At 39.0% G+C, this 17,430-nt stretch overlaps 4 protein-coding genes and 1 pseudogene across 5 annotated transcripts; 4 read left to right on the top strand and 1 right to left on the bottom strand.

The window, feature by feature from the left end:
- The first annotated feature begins 2,079 nt into the window (after positions 1-2,079).
- Usp14 (ubiquitin specific protease 14) lies at positions 2,080-4,581 on the top strand. Its single transcript, XM_064690784.1, has 7 exons — positions 2,080-2,200; positions 2,260-2,435; positions 2,488-2,592; positions 2,655-3,040; positions 3,596-3,752; positions 3,825-3,890; positions 3,948-4,581. Exons 1-7 carry the CDS (start codon positions 2,185-2,187, stop codon positions 4,485-4,487), a joined length of 1,446 nt encoding a protein of 481 aa, XP_064546854.1. The 5' UTR covers positions 2,080-2,184; the 3' UTR covers positions 4,488-4,581.
- A 982-nt stretch (positions 4,582-5,563) lies between these two features.
- Positions 5,564-6,746, top strand: REPTOR-BP (REPTOR-binding partner). Of its 2 annotated transcripts, none has more exons than XM_064690769.1 (4): positions 5,564-5,715; positions 6,239-6,320; positions 6,387-6,508; positions 6,570-6,746. In XM_064690769.1, exons 1-4 carry the CDS (start codon positions 5,665-5,667, stop codon positions 6,669-6,671), a joined length of 357 nt encoding a protein of 118 aa, XP_064546839.1. In that variant the 5' UTR covers positions 5,564-5,664; the 3' UTR covers positions 6,672-6,746. The 2 variants fall into 2 exon arrangements, with proteins under 2 accessions (XP_064546839.1, XP_064546840.1); XM_064690770.1 differs by having other exon boundaries at positions 6,387-6,512.
- Positions 6,747-6,984: 238 nt separating this feature from the next.
- On the top strand, positions 6,985-8,877 carry l(2)SH0834 (lethal (2) SH0834). Its single transcript, XM_064690768.1, has 2 exons — positions 6,985-7,240; positions 8,285-8,877. The coding sequence occupies exons 1-2, from the start codon at positions 7,096-7,098 to the stop codon at positions 8,770-8,772; spliced, it is 633 nt and encodes a 210-aa protein (XP_064546838.1). The 5' UTR covers positions 6,985-7,095; the 3' UTR covers positions 8,773-8,877.
- A 643-nt stretch (positions 8,878-9,520) lies between these two features.
- On the bottom strand, positions 9,521-10,030 carry LOC135434272 (eukaryotic translation initiation factor 5A-like; annotated as a pseudogene).
- Positions 10,031-13,043: 3,013 nt separating this feature from the next.
- On the top strand, positions 13,044-13,949 carry Rsf1 (Repressor splicing factor 1). The gene has a single exon (XM_064690792.1). The coding sequence runs from the start codon at positions 13,161-13,163 to the stop codon at positions 13,752-13,754; it is 594 nt and encodes a 197-aa protein (XP_064546862.1). The 5' UTR covers positions 13,044-13,160; the 3' UTR covers positions 13,755-13,949.
- Positions 13,950-17,430: the final 3,481 nt, after the last annotated feature.

Raw genomic sequence — 17,430 nt, 5'->3', positions numbered from 1 at the left:
TACTATTAAAAATATACCTACCTTGTACGGCTGAGTCGCATATTATCACCACATCAACACATCGGCGTATCGACTCGACTCGCGCACATCATTTCACGCGTCGCACAAGTGTATTCAGGTACTCCAACACCCAGCGCTTCCACAAACGGTCCTGTAAAAGGTAAGTGTCACTTCTTTGTAGCACATTTCTTATCCGGTTATTCGTGGATACTGTGTGTTAGGCAGATTGGTTACTCCCATGGGTAGATTCTATGTTAGAGGGCTTCCTGATCCACAGAAACCGGCAGATCGGTAAGCGAACGAGAATTCACAACATTTTCGGCTTCTATTAACTTTTGCCAGGCTGCCCCCTTAGCCGAATTCGCTGGATAGCTTAAGATCCATTCAATACTTCTGGAAGATATCTCTTACTAATAAAATTAAACCTTTCATTCCCTTTGGCCAGTTTTGTCGTAGTTGAGCCAGAGACCCTTCCAGCGTGGTAAAACCATAGAGGCTTCAAATCCAGGAATAAAATTTGGGTGTTTGCGACAATTTTTTTATGCCTATAGAGAAGACTGCTGAGAGTGTCAGCCGATGTTTGTCGTTTGAGCTCTTTACAGCCCGGAGACATAGTATCGCTCTCACTCACTCATTGCTTTGTCCACTTGTGTGCATCTTAGTCTCACTGAAAAGCTTTTTTTTTGGTCCTCTTGTGCCTGCGGCAGCAGGCGTATGTTGATGCCAGTGCCCCATAGATGTCTAAAACGGAAAGAGCTGCGCAGGCTGCGTAAAAAAAAGGCCCACGAACACTATCCTGAAGGGACTCAAGCTCGAATAGAGTGACTTCCAGAGAGAGCAACCCTGACTTCCACAACAAAGTACCTGGCATCTAGAACGAGAAAGCAGAATTCTTCTCGCATATCAGCCGGAAATAGAACTAAAGAACCAAACAAGCCGATGGGGAAGGTTCGGGCCCTTTCTGCAGGCTAGGAATTAGGGGACAGATTATTGATGCTGTATGACGGAAGCTGCACATAGAGCTATTTTTGATTGCGAATGGGGAAGTCGCCGCACGCATGATGCGGAGTTATTGGACACGCGAGCTTCCACCAGTTTACTGAAACGAGGATGCAGGGAGTTGTCTGCTCTCGCCCAACTATCATCTATGAGCACCCTTAGCAGAGACATTTGGGAAAACATTCGCATACTACGGTGTCATCAAACACAAAGGGCGCGTGGGCCAGAGTTTGTCGCGGATCCACAAGCAAGGAGCTTACGCAATATCAACAGAAGAATCTTTGGGAGAGCATAGCACTTAGGCCCAGAGAAATTGTATTTGAAAGTAATTGAATCTGCTTTGAAATGAACTGCGCGGATTTCACCCATTCTTATGGGTGAATTTTGTTCGCGTTGCGTTGCAGCAACTACAAGTATATCACACTTAGCAACATTTCACACCTAACATATCATGTGCTAAGGTTTTGCCGTGCCAATTTCTTCTCATTTATTTCAAAAACCCTGACAGATGTTCCTATTCCATACTGTTCCATGCCATACTTATACAATTTTCATTCTTTACGAAAATATAAACATACTTCAAAACACATTGAAAACCATACCAATAAGGATGATGACAATATATGTTTCTCTTTTTATTTAATAAATGTGTTGTTTAGAAGGCAAAAAGAACACTTCAACTGTCTGTTTTGAAGTTTCGAATGCGAAAGCTGGCAAGAATATATTTTCGACCTGCGAGGTGCGCGGAAAAATTCAAAGATTGTAGAGCAGATCAAGCAATCTGGGGAACGGACGATCTAGACCCAAATTTGATAACATCGCCCGGAATCACAAGTAATATTTAACGTTGCGTTGAAAAAAATATAAATTTTTTTTTTTTCAGACTAACAAATTTAAAAAAAAAATTGAGCCGAGGGAACACTTTTGAAATCCCTTACAATTTTCAAGTTCAACCAATTTTTCCATTTTAAAAGAAGTTAGTTGTTGCCTACGTAAAACATCAGTTTCACATCTTCAAAATATTTCATTTGTTCCCCGAAAATGAACTCTGTGTAAATTGATATATAACTTGCGATATATCGATATTTAATAAACAGTTTCAGTGACATCGCTAATCTACCTTCTCCATTCCACCTTCACTTGCATGACTTTGAAATTCTAAAATTTTTTGTTTGTAGTTTCAAAATGCCGTCTTTTAAAGGTACGTCATTAAAATATTAATATCAAATGTTGTTGCACACATTCTTATTATCTATTAAGTGAAAGTCAAATGGGGCCGTGAGCTGTATCCAGATATTGATGTCAATACTGATGAAGAGCCAATACTATTTAAAGCTCAACTTTTTGCCCTGACGGGGGTACAACCGGAACGTCAAAAAATAATGTGCAAAGGTGGAATACTTAAGGATGATGAATGGAATTTGCAATTAAAAGATGTAAGCTGTACTGCCTATTTAAGCATTGTGGATGACAGTTCTTATTTTTAAGGGAGCTGTAGTCCTATTATTGGGTTCTAAAGAAAAAGTTCCAGAGGTTCCCCAGACACCAATTAAATTTATTGAAGACATGAACGACGCAGAAGCGGCGACCGCGGTAACAACATTTGCCAACGCAATAAGAGTAAGAATTTTTCATTAGTGACATGCAATTTTCAGATGCGTCTTCCGGCCGGTTTGACTAACCTTGGAAATACATGTTATATGAATGCAACTGTTCAATGTTTAAGAGCAGTGCCTGAGCTACGCAAAGCCTTGGACCAATTTCGACCCGATGGCTCTGACACCACTTCATATGCTTTTACTATTTCATCGGCTATGAAAATAGTGTTTGCACAAATGGAGAAAGGCACTACAATTACACCAATTGTTCTATTGCAAGCCTTGCATCGAGCGTCGCCGCAATTTGCACAGACTGGTGAAAATGGAACCTATAGGCAGCAAGATGCTAATGAATGTTGGTCGGAGATACTGAAAATGTTACAGCAAAAACTTAAACCTTTAAACCAAGAGTCTGTTGAAGCTAGTGAAAAAAGCAAGCATAAGTAAGTTATCGCTGCAAACATATAATCCACATTTAAATTTCCATATTTAATTAGTTAAATAATAAGTTTTTGGGTCATTACAGACCCTCTTTTTATACTCTTGAAGAGGGTGTTCTAAATTTATCATGAAATATGTAACGCATAGAAAGAGACATCTCGAACTCCATTAAGTTATATATTCTATATCAGCCTCAACGGCCCGAAAGACGAATCTATTCAAAGTCTCAAGACCATAGCCTTCAGACTAAGAGACTAGTTGGCATTGAACCAGACAGGCGGACATGGCTAGATCGACTCGGCTATTGATGCTGATCAATAATATATACACTTAATGGGATTGGAAATACTTTCTTCTGCCTGTTATATACATTTGCAAAAAGTATTATACCCTTTTCACCCATTTTTAATGGGTACAGTATACAAATATTGCAAGTTTTAGTTTTTTTGTAATGGTTGCGAATTGAATGTCATGTCATATTTATAGATATATCTTAATTTCCTTTGATATATCTTAATCACTTTTTGCTATCGTTAATTTGTTTTTTTTTCCCGAAGCTCATTTATTGAGCAATTTTTTGGAGGAACTTTTGAAGTCCAAATGACTGCAGATGAGGCCCCTGATGAGCCTGCGACAGTTTCCACAGAAAATTTTTTGCAGCTTAGTTGCTTTATTTCTATGGAAGTAAAGTATATGCAAAGCGGCCTAAAATCGGTAACTATTAGTTGAATTTTATTGTTTAATATAAAAGAGCTTTAAGAACTATATTTCTTGTTCTTCAAATAGAAAATGAAAGAGCAATTGGTTAAGCATTCGGATACGCTAGGTCGGGACGCACATTACACAAGAACTGTAAGAACCGAAAATGTCCAAATTGACAATAATTAAATAATCTTTAACATTTTATAGTATTTGGTGAATCGACTTCCAGCATATCTTACTGTCCAATTTGTGAGATTTCAATATAAAGGAAAGGAAGGCATAAATGCTAAAGTCTTGAAAGACATTAAATTTCCAATTGACTTTGATGCCTTTGAGTTGTGTACACCCGATTTGCAAAACAAGTTGTGCCCAATGCGATCCAAATTTAAAGACCATGAAGACAAAAAAGTAGATGTCGTGTCGCAGATAAAAAAAACTGCAAAATCGCCTGAAGTCGACGAAGAGAACGATGAAAGCAAATATGAACAATTCTGGTTTGACGACGATTTGGGCAGCAACAACTCTGGCTATTATACACTAAAAGCAGTCTTAACTCATAAAGGTCGCTCAAGTTCATCTGGTCATTATGTGGCCTGGGTACGTTCAAGTGCCGATATTTGGTATAAATTCGACGATGACGATGTAACATCTGTGACCACCGATGAAATTTTACGACTTTCTGGCGGTGGTGACTGGCATTGCGCTTATGTTTTGTTGTATGGACCTAAACGCTTAGAGAAGTGCTAGTATGCTGTATATTTTTTCTATTCAGGTTTGCAAACTGATTGTTAATCCATTTTATAAATCTATATGATTAAAGAAAAAGTATATGGTAGCATAATATATATGCAACGTTTTGGAACATGCAAGTTTTTGGGTATTACTGTAAAGGAACCTGCAACATAAATAATATACAAGCAAGAAATAAGGGATTTCTGAGGCTCCCTTAGCGTTTGAAAACTATATGATGTTGTAGTAATTTCATCTATCATAGAATTAAGTTTATATGCAAGAAGGTCACACTCTTCCCGGTAGAGCACAATGGCTCCAGCCTGCACCTCACAGACAACATTGTGGCGGATTTCGAGGACCAAGTATTGGCTTTGACGAATTGCACGATAGCAGCGACTCCAGAACTTGGACAGCATTCAGCTTGAGGCTGGGGCTTTGCGCTCTGGCTTTTGCTTTCATCTTCCTTACGCAGTACGTCAGGAAGCGACGAGACACCCGCCAAATCAAAGAATTCTGTCCGATACCATCGAGAAGCGCTCACACAGCGTCTTCGGCGGTCAGCGACACGCGCAGCTACATATCATGACATCTATTCAACATCAATTGTGTGAATGATTTTTTATTTTTATTCTTTGAGTGCCATATTGTTACTGACGTGCTTGTTTTCCTTTGCGCCACCCGGCTAGCTAAGTCGGTAGAGCATGTGACTCTTAATCTCAGGTTCGTGGGATCGAGATTCACGTTGGGCGCCATATTATGATGGACGAAAATTCGCAGAGTCACGCTTTCGAACTTGTGACTGCGATAGATGCGCATCCCTTGATTCTACGGAAGCCTTTCAACTGCACTTCCCATCCTCAATTGGAAATCAACACAACAGCATAATGTTTTGTTGTAGTTTTTTTTTTATAATTTTTTGCTGTCCGATACACATTATACAAAAATATTGGAAATTAAAATATTAATTTTTTGTATAAGGGTCTTGGGGTAACGAAAACGATGAGCTTCCGAATTTTTTTTTTTTTTTTATTAGGAATACCCTTATTCTTCTACTATTTAATAATGCGATTATTTATAATCGATAGAAATAGTAAATAAACATTCAGAAATCGATGCATCTTTATTAATTCATTGAAGGTACAGAACAAAACAATAAAAAAGCCTTTTAAAATTGTTAAATATTGTTAACACAATGGATTGTGATAGTATTCAAATGGCTATAACGGAAGAACATCAATTAACAGTATGTATTTAATTCCTCAATGTTGTAAAACAGTATTGCGCAGTTTATTTTTGTTTACCCTGAATGAGATACATACATACATATACGCACACATGCACACATACATATCTATGCATGTTTTGTGTCTAGACACAACTACTCATATTTTTATATACATCATTCATTACATGTAATACATAAAACTGCCCAAGCCGTAAACTAGGAAACTAAAATGTTTACTGTAGTAACCTTGTGTTGTATGAAATTTTTTTGTTTACCATTCGATCACATACACAATCATCCCTTAATCCCCTTACTAGAAATGGTGGTTAGAGATTCCAAGGGTATTCATGAAAAAGAATTTTAGATGCGTTTCAGACAAATCGCAGAGTCTAAGAATCCAAGATCTCTGAAAATTCATTTTAGTCGTGACGTGACTTTTGGCCGCATGAATACAATTAAAACTCCGTCCTTGTTTCATCATAAAGCGAAAATATGTGTGTCATAATGGCTATTTGTATAACCGAATTGTCACTTATTTTAGGAACGCAAGGAAAGTGGTCGGAGGGGACGAAAGCCTGGCCGAAAAACATCATCTGAAAAAATTGATATAAAAGCAAAATTGGGTAAAATTTAAATTTTAAAAGTATTTTAAATGTAACTTTTTATCCTAAAAAACTTTTTTTCTTTAGAGCGAAGCAGACAAAGTGCTCGGGAATGCCGCGCCCGCAAAAAACTTCGTTATCAATACCTTGAAGAGCTTGTTGCAGATCGTGAAAAAGCAGTTATTGCATTGCGTGCTGAACTGGAGCGAGTTGGTTAATATATTTTTATTTTCTTTAAAGCACGATTTTAATCGTTACCTTTGATTACAGTACATGCAATGGGGTAGACAGTTGGACGAAATAACAAGCCCCAATGACGTTAATCAGTTGCTTAAAGATATTGGTATTCTTAAACAAGAAATAATTGCTTAAATTTAAGAAAATGCAAATGTTCATGCTACTATTTTAATTACTCTTTTTTTATAAATATATATTATAGTAAACTAATATTAATTTTAATGGGTACATAGGAAACGAGTGTGTGGGGAAAATCAATTCACACTGAGCAACATTTAACATCTAACATATCAAAAGATGTTGCCTAAGCATTTGCCTTGTCATTTCATTTCTCATTTACTCAAACATCTCTGAGAGATGTTCCTATCCCTTACTGTTCCACACATTATTTAGCCGATAGTTTTAAATAGTTGGTTGGTCTGTCCCTGTTAATATCGGTAAGTGACTTGCTTCCGATATGTACATCACTATCGACATGCTCATACAATTTCTCATCTTCAGTGAACAAAATTGTCTAAGAGATCTTTCAAATATTTTGGCGTAATTGAATTAAACTTAAATGGACTCAGCAGTGGGACAGGCTCCAGAATCAACAGGGGAAGACTTGCGACGCGAAGCCCGTCGAAAGAAAATATTGCAAACAGCTAAGGCCCGATTAGATAAATTAAATGGCGCAGCTAGAGCAGCTGAAGTAAATTTTATTGGTAAGAACTTGCAACATACCAACTGCTCGAAAAATGTTTTAATATATATATTAGGTATATTATACGTACATTATAAAACAAATTAATCCCGATACCCAATAACACACTGAAATATGTACATATATGAATCTACAAAAAAATATATACATTTTGAGGGGTACGATTTTCAAAATGTACTTTGTACAAACAGTTCAGATTTTTTATTCATTATTTCTGACCGTTTCTTTGTACATATATAATGCATAATATACCAGTTGTCAGATGAAGTTCTTAGTAGTTTAGAGAGTCACATGTTTATTTAATGTTAAAAGAAAATGTATCCTTAAAGTAACATATCATTTAACATGAAAACTAGTGCATGTTTTTTTACGACAATAATTTCTCAATCTTATTAATTCTTATACACTAAATCTATTTGAAGTATTTAAATCGCTATAATAGCTTTGAGTGTATGTAACAGGCGGAAGAAGGTATTTGCGATCCCATATAGTGTAGGGAACCGAGTCGATCTAGCTACGTCTGCATATCCATATGTAAGAACCCGTTGATCTCAGAGACTATAAGAGCTAGGGACTATTCTATTTTGGATATAATTTGAGTAAAGATCGGATTTATTGAAATACCGAAACAATTCAAGAATACGTTTTCCGAAATCGGCTTGCGTGCTGATTGTGTATGAACTAAGCTAGAATATATATAGGGGCTGCTCCTCTTCTAGCCGGGTGGCTTGATCCTGGAAGGGGCACGAAAATGAACGAGGGACTATGCGACGGTTGCAACTAATTTTTACTGTTTTATTGTACTTTGAACCTTTTCTAAAGTTTCTATTAGTTGCCGAACATCTTTCTAACAAACCACTTTACTCTATTAATTAAAAAAACAGGCAATTGTGCCTGATCATCAAAAATAGTTTCCATTATCTGCATTAGTAATTTGTTATCCATATGTGAAAGCACTAAGAACACGCTTAACATAATATACATTTAAACGCAATACAATACTTAAATGGCTGCATTAAAATATTCCTTGTTATTTGTATTACAGATTCTCCAGCAGCAGAAAAATTGGATTACTCAGATCCTGAAGTAGAGCCGAGCATTCCTATCAGAACTACATTTGCTCAACAAGATAGCATTTATTATTCAACAACGAACTTTTCCCCAAGTAACGCGGAGACCCCAAATAAATTTGTAACAGGCAGGGTCCATATTTTTATAGCTTCAATTTTAGGATATATTTTATCACATTATGTTCAAAATTCTCTTTTTGTTCCAGTTTTCTTATGTATAATATTCGAGATATTTTATCTTAAAGGGCATCAAAACCCACAGAATAACATCCTTTCCATAATATTACCTGTCGCACTTTTGTTCACAGGTGCTTTTTTAGGTAATAAAATCAGGCAAATTAATCGTCTTCTCTCTATATTACAATCTCTAATTATTAATCTAGCAGTAAATATATTCTGTATATGTTTAAGTAGTTATTTATTTAAATTACAGAGTGTAAGTCATGTTGCTGATATCAAATAAATAATGTTCAATTGTTATGTAATTTATTTGCAGCCTAATAGTATGGGGTCTGCTATATGTTGACAGTAAATACCGTTTTGATGTAAAATAAAAATACTATATTGTGTTCCTACTGTCCCTTATGTACTGCTCTGATAGCCAGCAAACGGCGAGTACAATCTGTTTATCGCGCAGTTTACAGTCAACAGCCCGAACTCTATACTGACGACGGAATCTCCCAACATGACTGTGAGAGCTGTAGGGCTGCAGCTTCCGACCCTCTCAAGCGGAGATGTTGGTTTCGCAGAGGACGGCCCGATAAAGGCAACGACCACTGGGATATTGCTCAATTTTCACAAGAGTCTGACTTGGCCAGAACTGGTCGAGGTGTTTGCCTAGAAACGGAGTCAGGTTTTCCCATAATTCAGGACTCATAGAAGCGTGCGCTCAGTTCCGTGGTTGTACCTGAATTCTAAAACCGTCTTTGTAAAGCTCACGTGCCTAGAGAAGTTATTGTCAGCTTTTCTCTGACTAATAGCTTCGTCAGATCAAGAAGCTTAAAGTTGCCATAGCACCCCCACCGAAGTCAAGGACACGCTTGGACGATAAGTCCTAGGCACGTCAAAGAAACGGAAGAGCACTCATTCAGAGTAAACTGTGCCAATTTACAGTCGGATGGCCAGTATTTTGAATCTTTAATTGATATTACTTCATTATATCATTACACTCTTCCAGTATCAGGTCAGTGGTTGAAATTACCCTGAAAAGCTTATTTATCCAAAGCAGTACTGTTTCTGACGGCGATAACGTACTCCTCTCGACAGGCTTTCATCACGGTGCAAAAAAGATCCTGATCGGCACGCAAAGATGTGCCCAATGCACTGTCGGGAACCTTGAGATCTTCGCCTAAGTCCTCCGTTGTCGTTCATCAGACATAGGTAGCCACCATCACTAATAGCGATTAGCTGGAAGACCTCTCGTTTTACATCCATATTGTCGGAGGAGGGACAAAAATCCTCGTACTTTTTCTGTGTAAATATGTAGATGTCAAAAAGATGAACTTTGGCGTGGCCATGCTTGCCTGTCTTTGAGGTATCCACTATCTTGCAAGGGCGTCCCTTAAGCATCACATATCCATTTTTGCGCAGAGCTGAACATTGCAACTATAAAGTTGCAAATGCACTCGAGTCGCCGCCGAATTCATGCTGTTCAGAATCCGACATTTCGCGGCACGCTGCGTAGAAAAGTGGTGTGGAGTTACGCTCATCTTGGCTGTCATGCCGTCCCCTTAATTCGACCATTTTAAAAACTACTCTTTAGACGTGCAGACTGAGTGATGAATGGTCTTTTGTGACAATATTGCAGCCGAATGGGTCAGACGCAACTTTCGCCGTTGTTATATCGCTTGGAATGGACCTGTTAGAGGTGAGTCTATTTTCCCGGGAAGACTCTTCCAGCATGAGGCAAATAGATTTGGAACTGCTTCGGCAGAACTACACATTTTTCTTAAATAGGTCCCTTCTACCTTCGGCTAATACTACATCCCGCTCTTTTGAGGTGCAAGCGGATCCCACACCACTGGGGTGAAAGTAGGGATCTTGTTCAGGTTTCGTCGAAAATAGGTGCCCCTACCTGCAACCTTCTACCTGCCTCATTTGGCGCCAGCGAGAATTATTGCGTTGGGAGTGTTTCTTGCAGGAAGCTAATCGCTAAGCTGCGCAAGAGTGTATACGGTAAAGGCGAAACAGCCGCTGCTATTCGTTTGTAATGTAAATAAATGAGATTAGAATGGATTAAAGTCATAATTATTAATTGAGACATTTTATCCATGCTAGACGCTATCTCTAGTGATAGACGAACCCCAGAGACAGAGGGGTATTAAGATGACCTGGCCCTTACCTTATCAAAAGCTGTTGATTTAGTTTTAGCCCATTCACTAACCCGCATCAAATCAACACTACAGCTATCAACACATTCACTTATTTGTGCTACACATCATTGAATATCATATACATATGGACATCACGCGTAAGTAAGGCTTTAGAAATCTCATTAGCGTTAATTGTAAAAAGTAAAGGTCCTAATACTGAGCCTATTGATATGAAGAAGGCGCCACGTACATGTATATGCAGTTACGGCCTATCTTTTATCAGGCTTATCTTTTAGCTATGGTTAGATTAAAGTATTTCAAAGGCATGACAAGAAGAGGTAAGAAAATCGTCCATGTTCTTGCGAATACCTTTACTAATTTCCAAAAGCTGGATATTCTACCATGTACTATTCTACTAACCACTCAAGAAAATTGTTATTTGGTCTGTACTTAGGCATTGTTTTAAGTAATGTAATTATTAAAGTAATTTTCTAGCGAGGGGGAATGTGGAAGTCGTAAAGGCTGCGCTAAAAATGTACGTTAGCTAGCTTAAGATAGTATCTAATATGGTCTTGCTAGTTAAGGCCAATTTCGTTAGATTCGATACTAAGGTAGCTTTTCGGACAGCATCAAAGATTGGCGCAAGTAAACGAGAATAGCCCACAATATGTTTCAAATACAGTTAATTGAACAACATTTAATTTAATTTATTAATATCTACTTCATCCTCATTTATTGGAATATTTCCCTCTTGTATAGTCTATTAAGCCGGGGCTTCTCTTTAGGCCTAACAATCTTACTTGCAACAGCAACCGGTCAGCGAAAATGGATTATAGATCAGCATGGTCAAGTAAGGTTTATGATATTTTCCTTTGAAAGGGTGATTGTGAGCATTATGCGTGGAACACGTCAATCGGTCTTATATTGGTTCAGGGTGCACCGATTTATTGTACTCCGCCGTAAGCGTCTGTTGGAGCTTAATGCATCTCGCTATTTCTAAGCGAGAGCTATGGAGGCGCATTGGCAATGTTGACTTCAAAATTATTCAACAGTAGGGTGCTAATGGTTTCTTACTCGAAGGTTATTCAACCTTATTGACATTTTGACGCGACAAGGCATCAGCAAAGTAATTATCTTTGTCTGGCTTGAAGAACCTGTTTGCACCGGTCTCGTCGATGCGAGCTTTTCAGCGCCTTAACTTTGCGTTTAGGTTCGTTTCAAAATCTCTAACGTGAGTGGTTGGTGATCCGAGAAATTGTTAATGTCTCTCACCCCATAGAGGTAGTGACGAAGCTTTCCCAAAGGCCCAAACGTAGTTCATCTCCCTGTCTTTCAACGTTCTGGAGATCATAGTTATTGGATGCCCGTTTTGGGAAAGGACTGCCCCAATGCCGTAATTTGACGTATCAGTAGTCAGGTCAAAAGGCATACATTCACATAACGTCTACCGATGCTAAAATGTTTCTGAGTGTCTCGAGCGCGTTGCTGTCGATCTTCACTCCGCTATATGGCACTTTGGTTCGACCTAATTTTCCCCTTTTAAAATGTCCGAGATTGGCCTTGCTATTGCCGCAAAGTCTTTTATGAACCTCTATAGTAGGTGGTCAGGCCCAGAAATGATCTGACCGAGAAAAGAGTTTTTGGCTCGATGTACTGCTGAATGGCTTTAACCTTTTCAGGGCCAGTCTTAATGCCGTTATTTGTCACAATGAAACCGAGGTATTCTGCGCTTGTCCTTAAAAATTGCAATTTTCTTGAGCCACTCTGATGTAGGCTTCAAGAAAGCTTCTGACAATACTATGTGTGACGTGGTCTGCCTCGCTAAAAATCTTGGTGGGTGAATAAGAGGTGATAAAGTGTAGTATTTATATGCTTATGTATAAGTAAGGTTTTTTTTTTAAATTTTAATTGCTAACTTGGGCTTCCTATCCCCCGCTCTTTGAGCCCAGTACTGTGACTAGCTAACAATCGATATATTCATTGAATAATTTTGGGTCCATATTCCCTGCCGATAATATTTAAAAATTCAACAAATTCAATATTGCACAAAAAGAAGCAACGAATGATAAAAACAACAATTGATATAATGATATTACCATGTCTTGTGCAGAATATTGATGAAAACAAAGTAATTTAGGATGAAATAAAAGAGTTGAGCATACTATATGAATATAAACGGACTTTTCAAGTTATTCACTGAACATAAATGTGCACAAATCGAAGTAAATTATGTCAGATGATTAAAAAACAGTTAGGAAACTAACAATGTGTCCTGCCACAATAATAGAAGAGACAGAAAATGTGTTAATTCCATCGTTCCAAAAGAAGGTTACCTTGGCAGAAAAGTAATTGAAAAAATGTTATTGAAATACTCGAATTAATTTGGCCGCACTAGTTTATACGGTAAAAATAGCTAATAATATATGGTCACCCTGAATGAGAATTCTTGATGTACATACAAAAAGCGATCTAAAGTGTAGTACAGAAAATATTGATTTATAATTATCTTGACAAAGAAAGACATCTTTGTTTATACAACATGACTGATCAACGGGGGACTAGAGTTTATGTCGGTAATTTAACTGATAAAGTTAAGAAGGACGACTTGGAAGGTGAATTTACAAAGTACGGAAAGCTGAATTCAGTATGGATTGCATTCAATCCGCCCGGATTTGCCTTTGTTGAATTTGAGCATCGTGATGATGCCGAAAAAGCATGTGACATTTTAAATGGTTCAGAACTGTTGGGCTCCCAGTTGCGCGTGGAAATTTCTAAGGGTCGACCTCGGCAAGGCCGGCGCGGCGGACCTGGCGACAGAGGACGCCGCAGCGATGTCGGCAGACATAGCATAACAAACAGCAGTAGCAGCGGTGGATTCAGACAACAGCGAGGCTCCAGTAGCTCGAGTAGTCGCAATTTCGATCGCAGTTACAGTTCCGGTCGCTCAAGCGCCGGCTATGGCGGTGGCAGGGACGGAAGTACTAACGGATTCAGTCGTCGCGATGTCTACAATGGAGCAAGAGAAAGCAGCCGCTACAGCGGTGGATCTGGTTCCAGCTATGGTCGGAACGGAGGAGGACAAGGTGGAGGACGCTTTAGATCTCGGTCACCAGTTGGAAATCATCGATTCTAAAAACCAACCTTTCAATTTGAAGCTGTTAATAGAACAATATTAAACGTCTGATACGACCCAGCTACCAAATGAAATCATTGCTAATATGTACATACATATTTTAAAAACAATTTTTAAGATTTGGTTTATAATCAATAAGGAATGCATTCTATTAAAACTTACTTCTATGCTAGGAGATCAGCTTTTGGAAAAATATTCGAATACTATTTATTTTACTTACAAATTGCATCAAAATAAATTTTTATATATTCAAATTTAAGAATTAAATTAGCCAACTATAAAAAATAATTAAGTTACACATACTTAAAAAAAAAAAATATGAAATAAGTTTTTGAACGCCTAGAATACGAAAATCTAATAAAGTCAAATCCGTATTTCATACTTACGTACGCAGAGTATAGTATATAGTACTTATATATTTTTTTTCTAATTTTCATTCGTTCATATAAATTTAAAATACAAAGTTCGATAATCTGAAGGGTTTAATACCTTTGCAAACATTTGCCTTGCGGTTTTGCAGTTATGTGAGAATAGTGTAGCTATTAAATATTGATCTTGATAATAGTTGACACATATATATGCAGCATATTAAAGTAGTCTGTCAGGTTTGATCAAAATATATTGGTAAACAAAACGTTTTTGATATAAGAAAATAGCAGCAATAAATATATTGTGTTCCGATTTTAGAATTTTGCATAAGACTAATAAATGCCGAGTATAGTGAAGATATCCTGAAATGCAAAATAGTTTTTCTTACATGCATCTACTTTTCGACCGATCGTTCCTATGGCAGCTATATGATATAGCGGTCCGATGTTGATAAGATTTTGCATATACATGAGCTATCGCCGGGCTATTGGCGAGTATTTAATTAGTTGCTTAATATAAAAAATTATAGTAAGCTTAACTTTAGCAACTTTATTTATTATATTTGGCTACATCGACTGTGTCAGCTCGAGATATGTTAAAGACTAATGTGACAAATATATGACTATTACTAGCTAGCCCTAGTCATCGTCTAGGCTTGCACGCCTCGTACAAGTCGCACATTATGCTTCATCGACGATCGCGGCCACGGAGTCAGTAGCTAACGCCAGCCTGGTCATCACTATTACATTGTATCATAGTGATCAGTGGCCAAATGCATAATTATGTCAACTTCTATACGCAGCCAAACGGCAGAAGGTTGTCGTGTTTCGTTGTTGACATCCAAATCCAAAGTAGCCTACCTAAAGACGATGACTTTTCCTAGATTTTAATCGCGCGCGGCTTACCTTCTCGCCGACCAGTGCCCAACTTACTCTCTTATTATATACGAGGAGCATAGTAAAACTAATAAATGCTGAATTTGGTCAAGGTGTCTAGATAAAAAAAAAAGTTATCCAAGATATCCTATGACAGCTATATAATATAGTGGTCCGTTCCGGCCAGATCCGACAAATATACTGTCTGTAACAGAAAGAGGGGCTTATGCAAAGTTTCCAGACTATTGCCTTAAAACTGTGCGACAAATTTTGCATAGACACAGACGGACGGACTTGCCTATATCAATTCGACGCTTGATGCTGATCTAGAATATATAACTTTATGGGGTTCGCGATGTCGCTTTCTATGCGTTACACATTTTATGGCAAAATTATAATACCCTTATAATATACCAGGGTATATGTCTTCTACCTTGGTTTGGCACGGGGCCCATCTCAAACCTCTTCCGATCTTTGGATGACGGCACCCGGTTGTATAATGGAACTCCACGTCGAGCGATGCTCTACCCGCATTTGGGTGTTAAACCACAACCACCACGATACTTCTCGAAGGGCCGCAACAAAAAAAATCAGGACCTAACAAGTTCCGTGGGCTTGATTAGCCGTGGTACCAGATTAGAAGCCTCTGGTCAGGCCTCGTACCAGAACAGTACTCCCAATTTAAACTTCAAGCCGTTGAGGGTTGGGGAACCCAAAATTGTAAACACTGCTGCAGGGAATTGAACTCAATTGATGTAAACAACAATAGAAAGGTGGAACAGTACACGCCATGTTCATGGACATGGTTTTCTCACTGTTTGGAGCGAGGCCTATTTCTTCCAACTCGCAAATGACGGCATTTATTGATTGATCATTGATGAAACCTCTAGGCGGCCAGCTAGGGCCCCCAAGTCCCAAAAGACTATGGCAGAGGGAGCAGAGGGCCGAGACCGCCAGCTAGTTCCCCAGCGCCCGTGGTACCAGATCAGTTCTCTGGCAGAACTCGTACCCTAAAAGGATACTTGCACACAATGTTCATACACAACCCCCACGCTCGTACCCCCCATTTGTACCCACACATCATCCATCATCTTTCATACCAATTCTTCCTGTAATTGCAATCGTCGCCTAACAAATGTAGCTTTAGCAAACTCACCCATTCTTAAAATCCTATCGCTAGAAGAGGGTGACACACATCAATCCCGCCACTAACACACACAAAGTACAAGCTCCCATGTCTCTGCAACCGAGCTACAACGGTATTCTCAACTGTCACAAAGCCTCCTCGAACGCAAAAATGCATTGAGGAAACCGCGACCAGTCAACAGGAAACCAAGACTCATGCAAAACCCAAAGTCTGGTTGGCTAGACCGATGATTGGCACGCCCATTCTCACTTGTGTCCCACCTGACTTGCCAGTCATACAGAACACACTCGTTCACCAATCTCTTGCACTTACTAAGCCCTAAACTCTCCACATTCCTATCCACTAGCCAATCACTCTGCAGCAATGGCAGCCGCCTCTTGCTCCTGTACGTCAAGGCTCGACGCCTGATCTCCAAGTCAAGAGGGACTACTCCTACCAGCAACTGCAATGTTTCCGTGGAGACAGTGCGGCACAAAATTTAGCAAGATCATCCTCTGCCAAGCCAGCTCTTTCTTTCTGCCGACCACAATCGTTACCGCCTTACACCACACAGACGATCCTTAGCTGCACAAGCGGCAAACAGACCTTCATAAATGGGGCGGACAGCACGACTGCTTAGGCCCCACTCACTCCTCTAAATACGACGCACTTGCTCCACTAAACCAAGTAGCCGACCCTTGAGACCAGCGACTTTCGCCGAAAGTTATGCCGAGGTATTTCACCTCAATCGCATACCTGACATGCACTTCATTCAGTTTGACAACGGGTGGTCGATTGGGTAAAAGTCTGCCCTGTCCATTGCCAGACTGACCCCTAAACTTTCATTCCACTCATACACAGTGCACAAGCACATACCCGTATTCGTCTCAATCTCAAGACGCGACCGACCCTCAATCAAGACGAAAGGTCGTTTGCATACGCACGACACTTACACAGCTGTCCGAGCTGCCCCAGCAAGGTTCCACATGCCATGAATCACATCTACACTACAGTACACGCACGTCTGCCAGAGAAAAAGCTCTTCCAGAAAGCAAATTCTCGGCACCCAACCTTCTCAATACATTCGCCCAACTCAGGTAGTCGAATGCACTTTTAAAACAACAAAGATTCCTAGGTCATGGGTGAGTTGTTCGGTTGAGAACCCCTCTTACTACTACTAATAATACTATATATCTAATTCTAAAGAGTGTATTTACAATAGAAATTCTCAGGCATTGTCAGTTTAACTACACTATCAGCCAAGCTTCAAGTCGTTATACGCGATATCTATATTTTTACTTCACTC

The sequence above is a fragment of the Drosophila montana genome, unplaced genomic scaffold (genome assembly GCF_035044405.1).
Source record: "Drosophila montana isolate Dmon_TW-CO22-7 unplaced genomic scaffold, ASM3504440v1 contig_3285_1, whole genome shotgun sequence".
Classification (NCBI taxonomy): Eukaryota; Metazoa; Arthropoda; class Insecta; order Diptera; family Drosophilidae; genus Drosophila; species Drosophila montana.
The sequence above is the reverse complement of the archived record's forward strand: the minus strand, read 5'-3'. Positions and strand labels throughout refer to the sequence as shown.

Excerpts from the sequence above, each read along its gene's own strand:
- Usp14 (XM_064690784.1), top strand. Across the intron at positions 3,041-3,595 it reads AGTGAAAAAAGCAAGCATAA|CTCATTTATTGAGCAATTTT; the intron begins GTAAGTTATCGC and ends TTTTTCCCGAAG. Across the intron at positions 3,753-3,824 it reads TGCAAAGCGGCCTAAAATCG|AAAATGAAAGAGCAATTGGT; the intron begins GTAACTATTAGT and ends TTCTTCAAATAG.
- REPTOR-BP (XM_064690769.1), top strand. The coding sequence starts at position 5,665 with ATGGATTGTGATAGTATTCAAATGGCTATAACGGAAGAACATCAATTA. Across the intron at positions 5,716-6,238 it reads CGGAAGAACATCAATTAACA|GAACGCAAGGAAAGTGGTCG; the intron begins GTATGTATTTAA and ends CACTTATTTTAG. Across the intron at positions 6,509-6,569 it reads TGCGTGCTGAACTGGAGCGA|TACATGCAATGGGGTAGACA; the intron begins GTTGGTTAATAT and ends CTTTGATTACAG.
- Rsf1 (XM_064690792.1), top strand. The coding sequence starts at position 13,161 with ATGACTGATCAACGGGGGACTAGAGTTTATGTCGGTAATTTAACTGAT.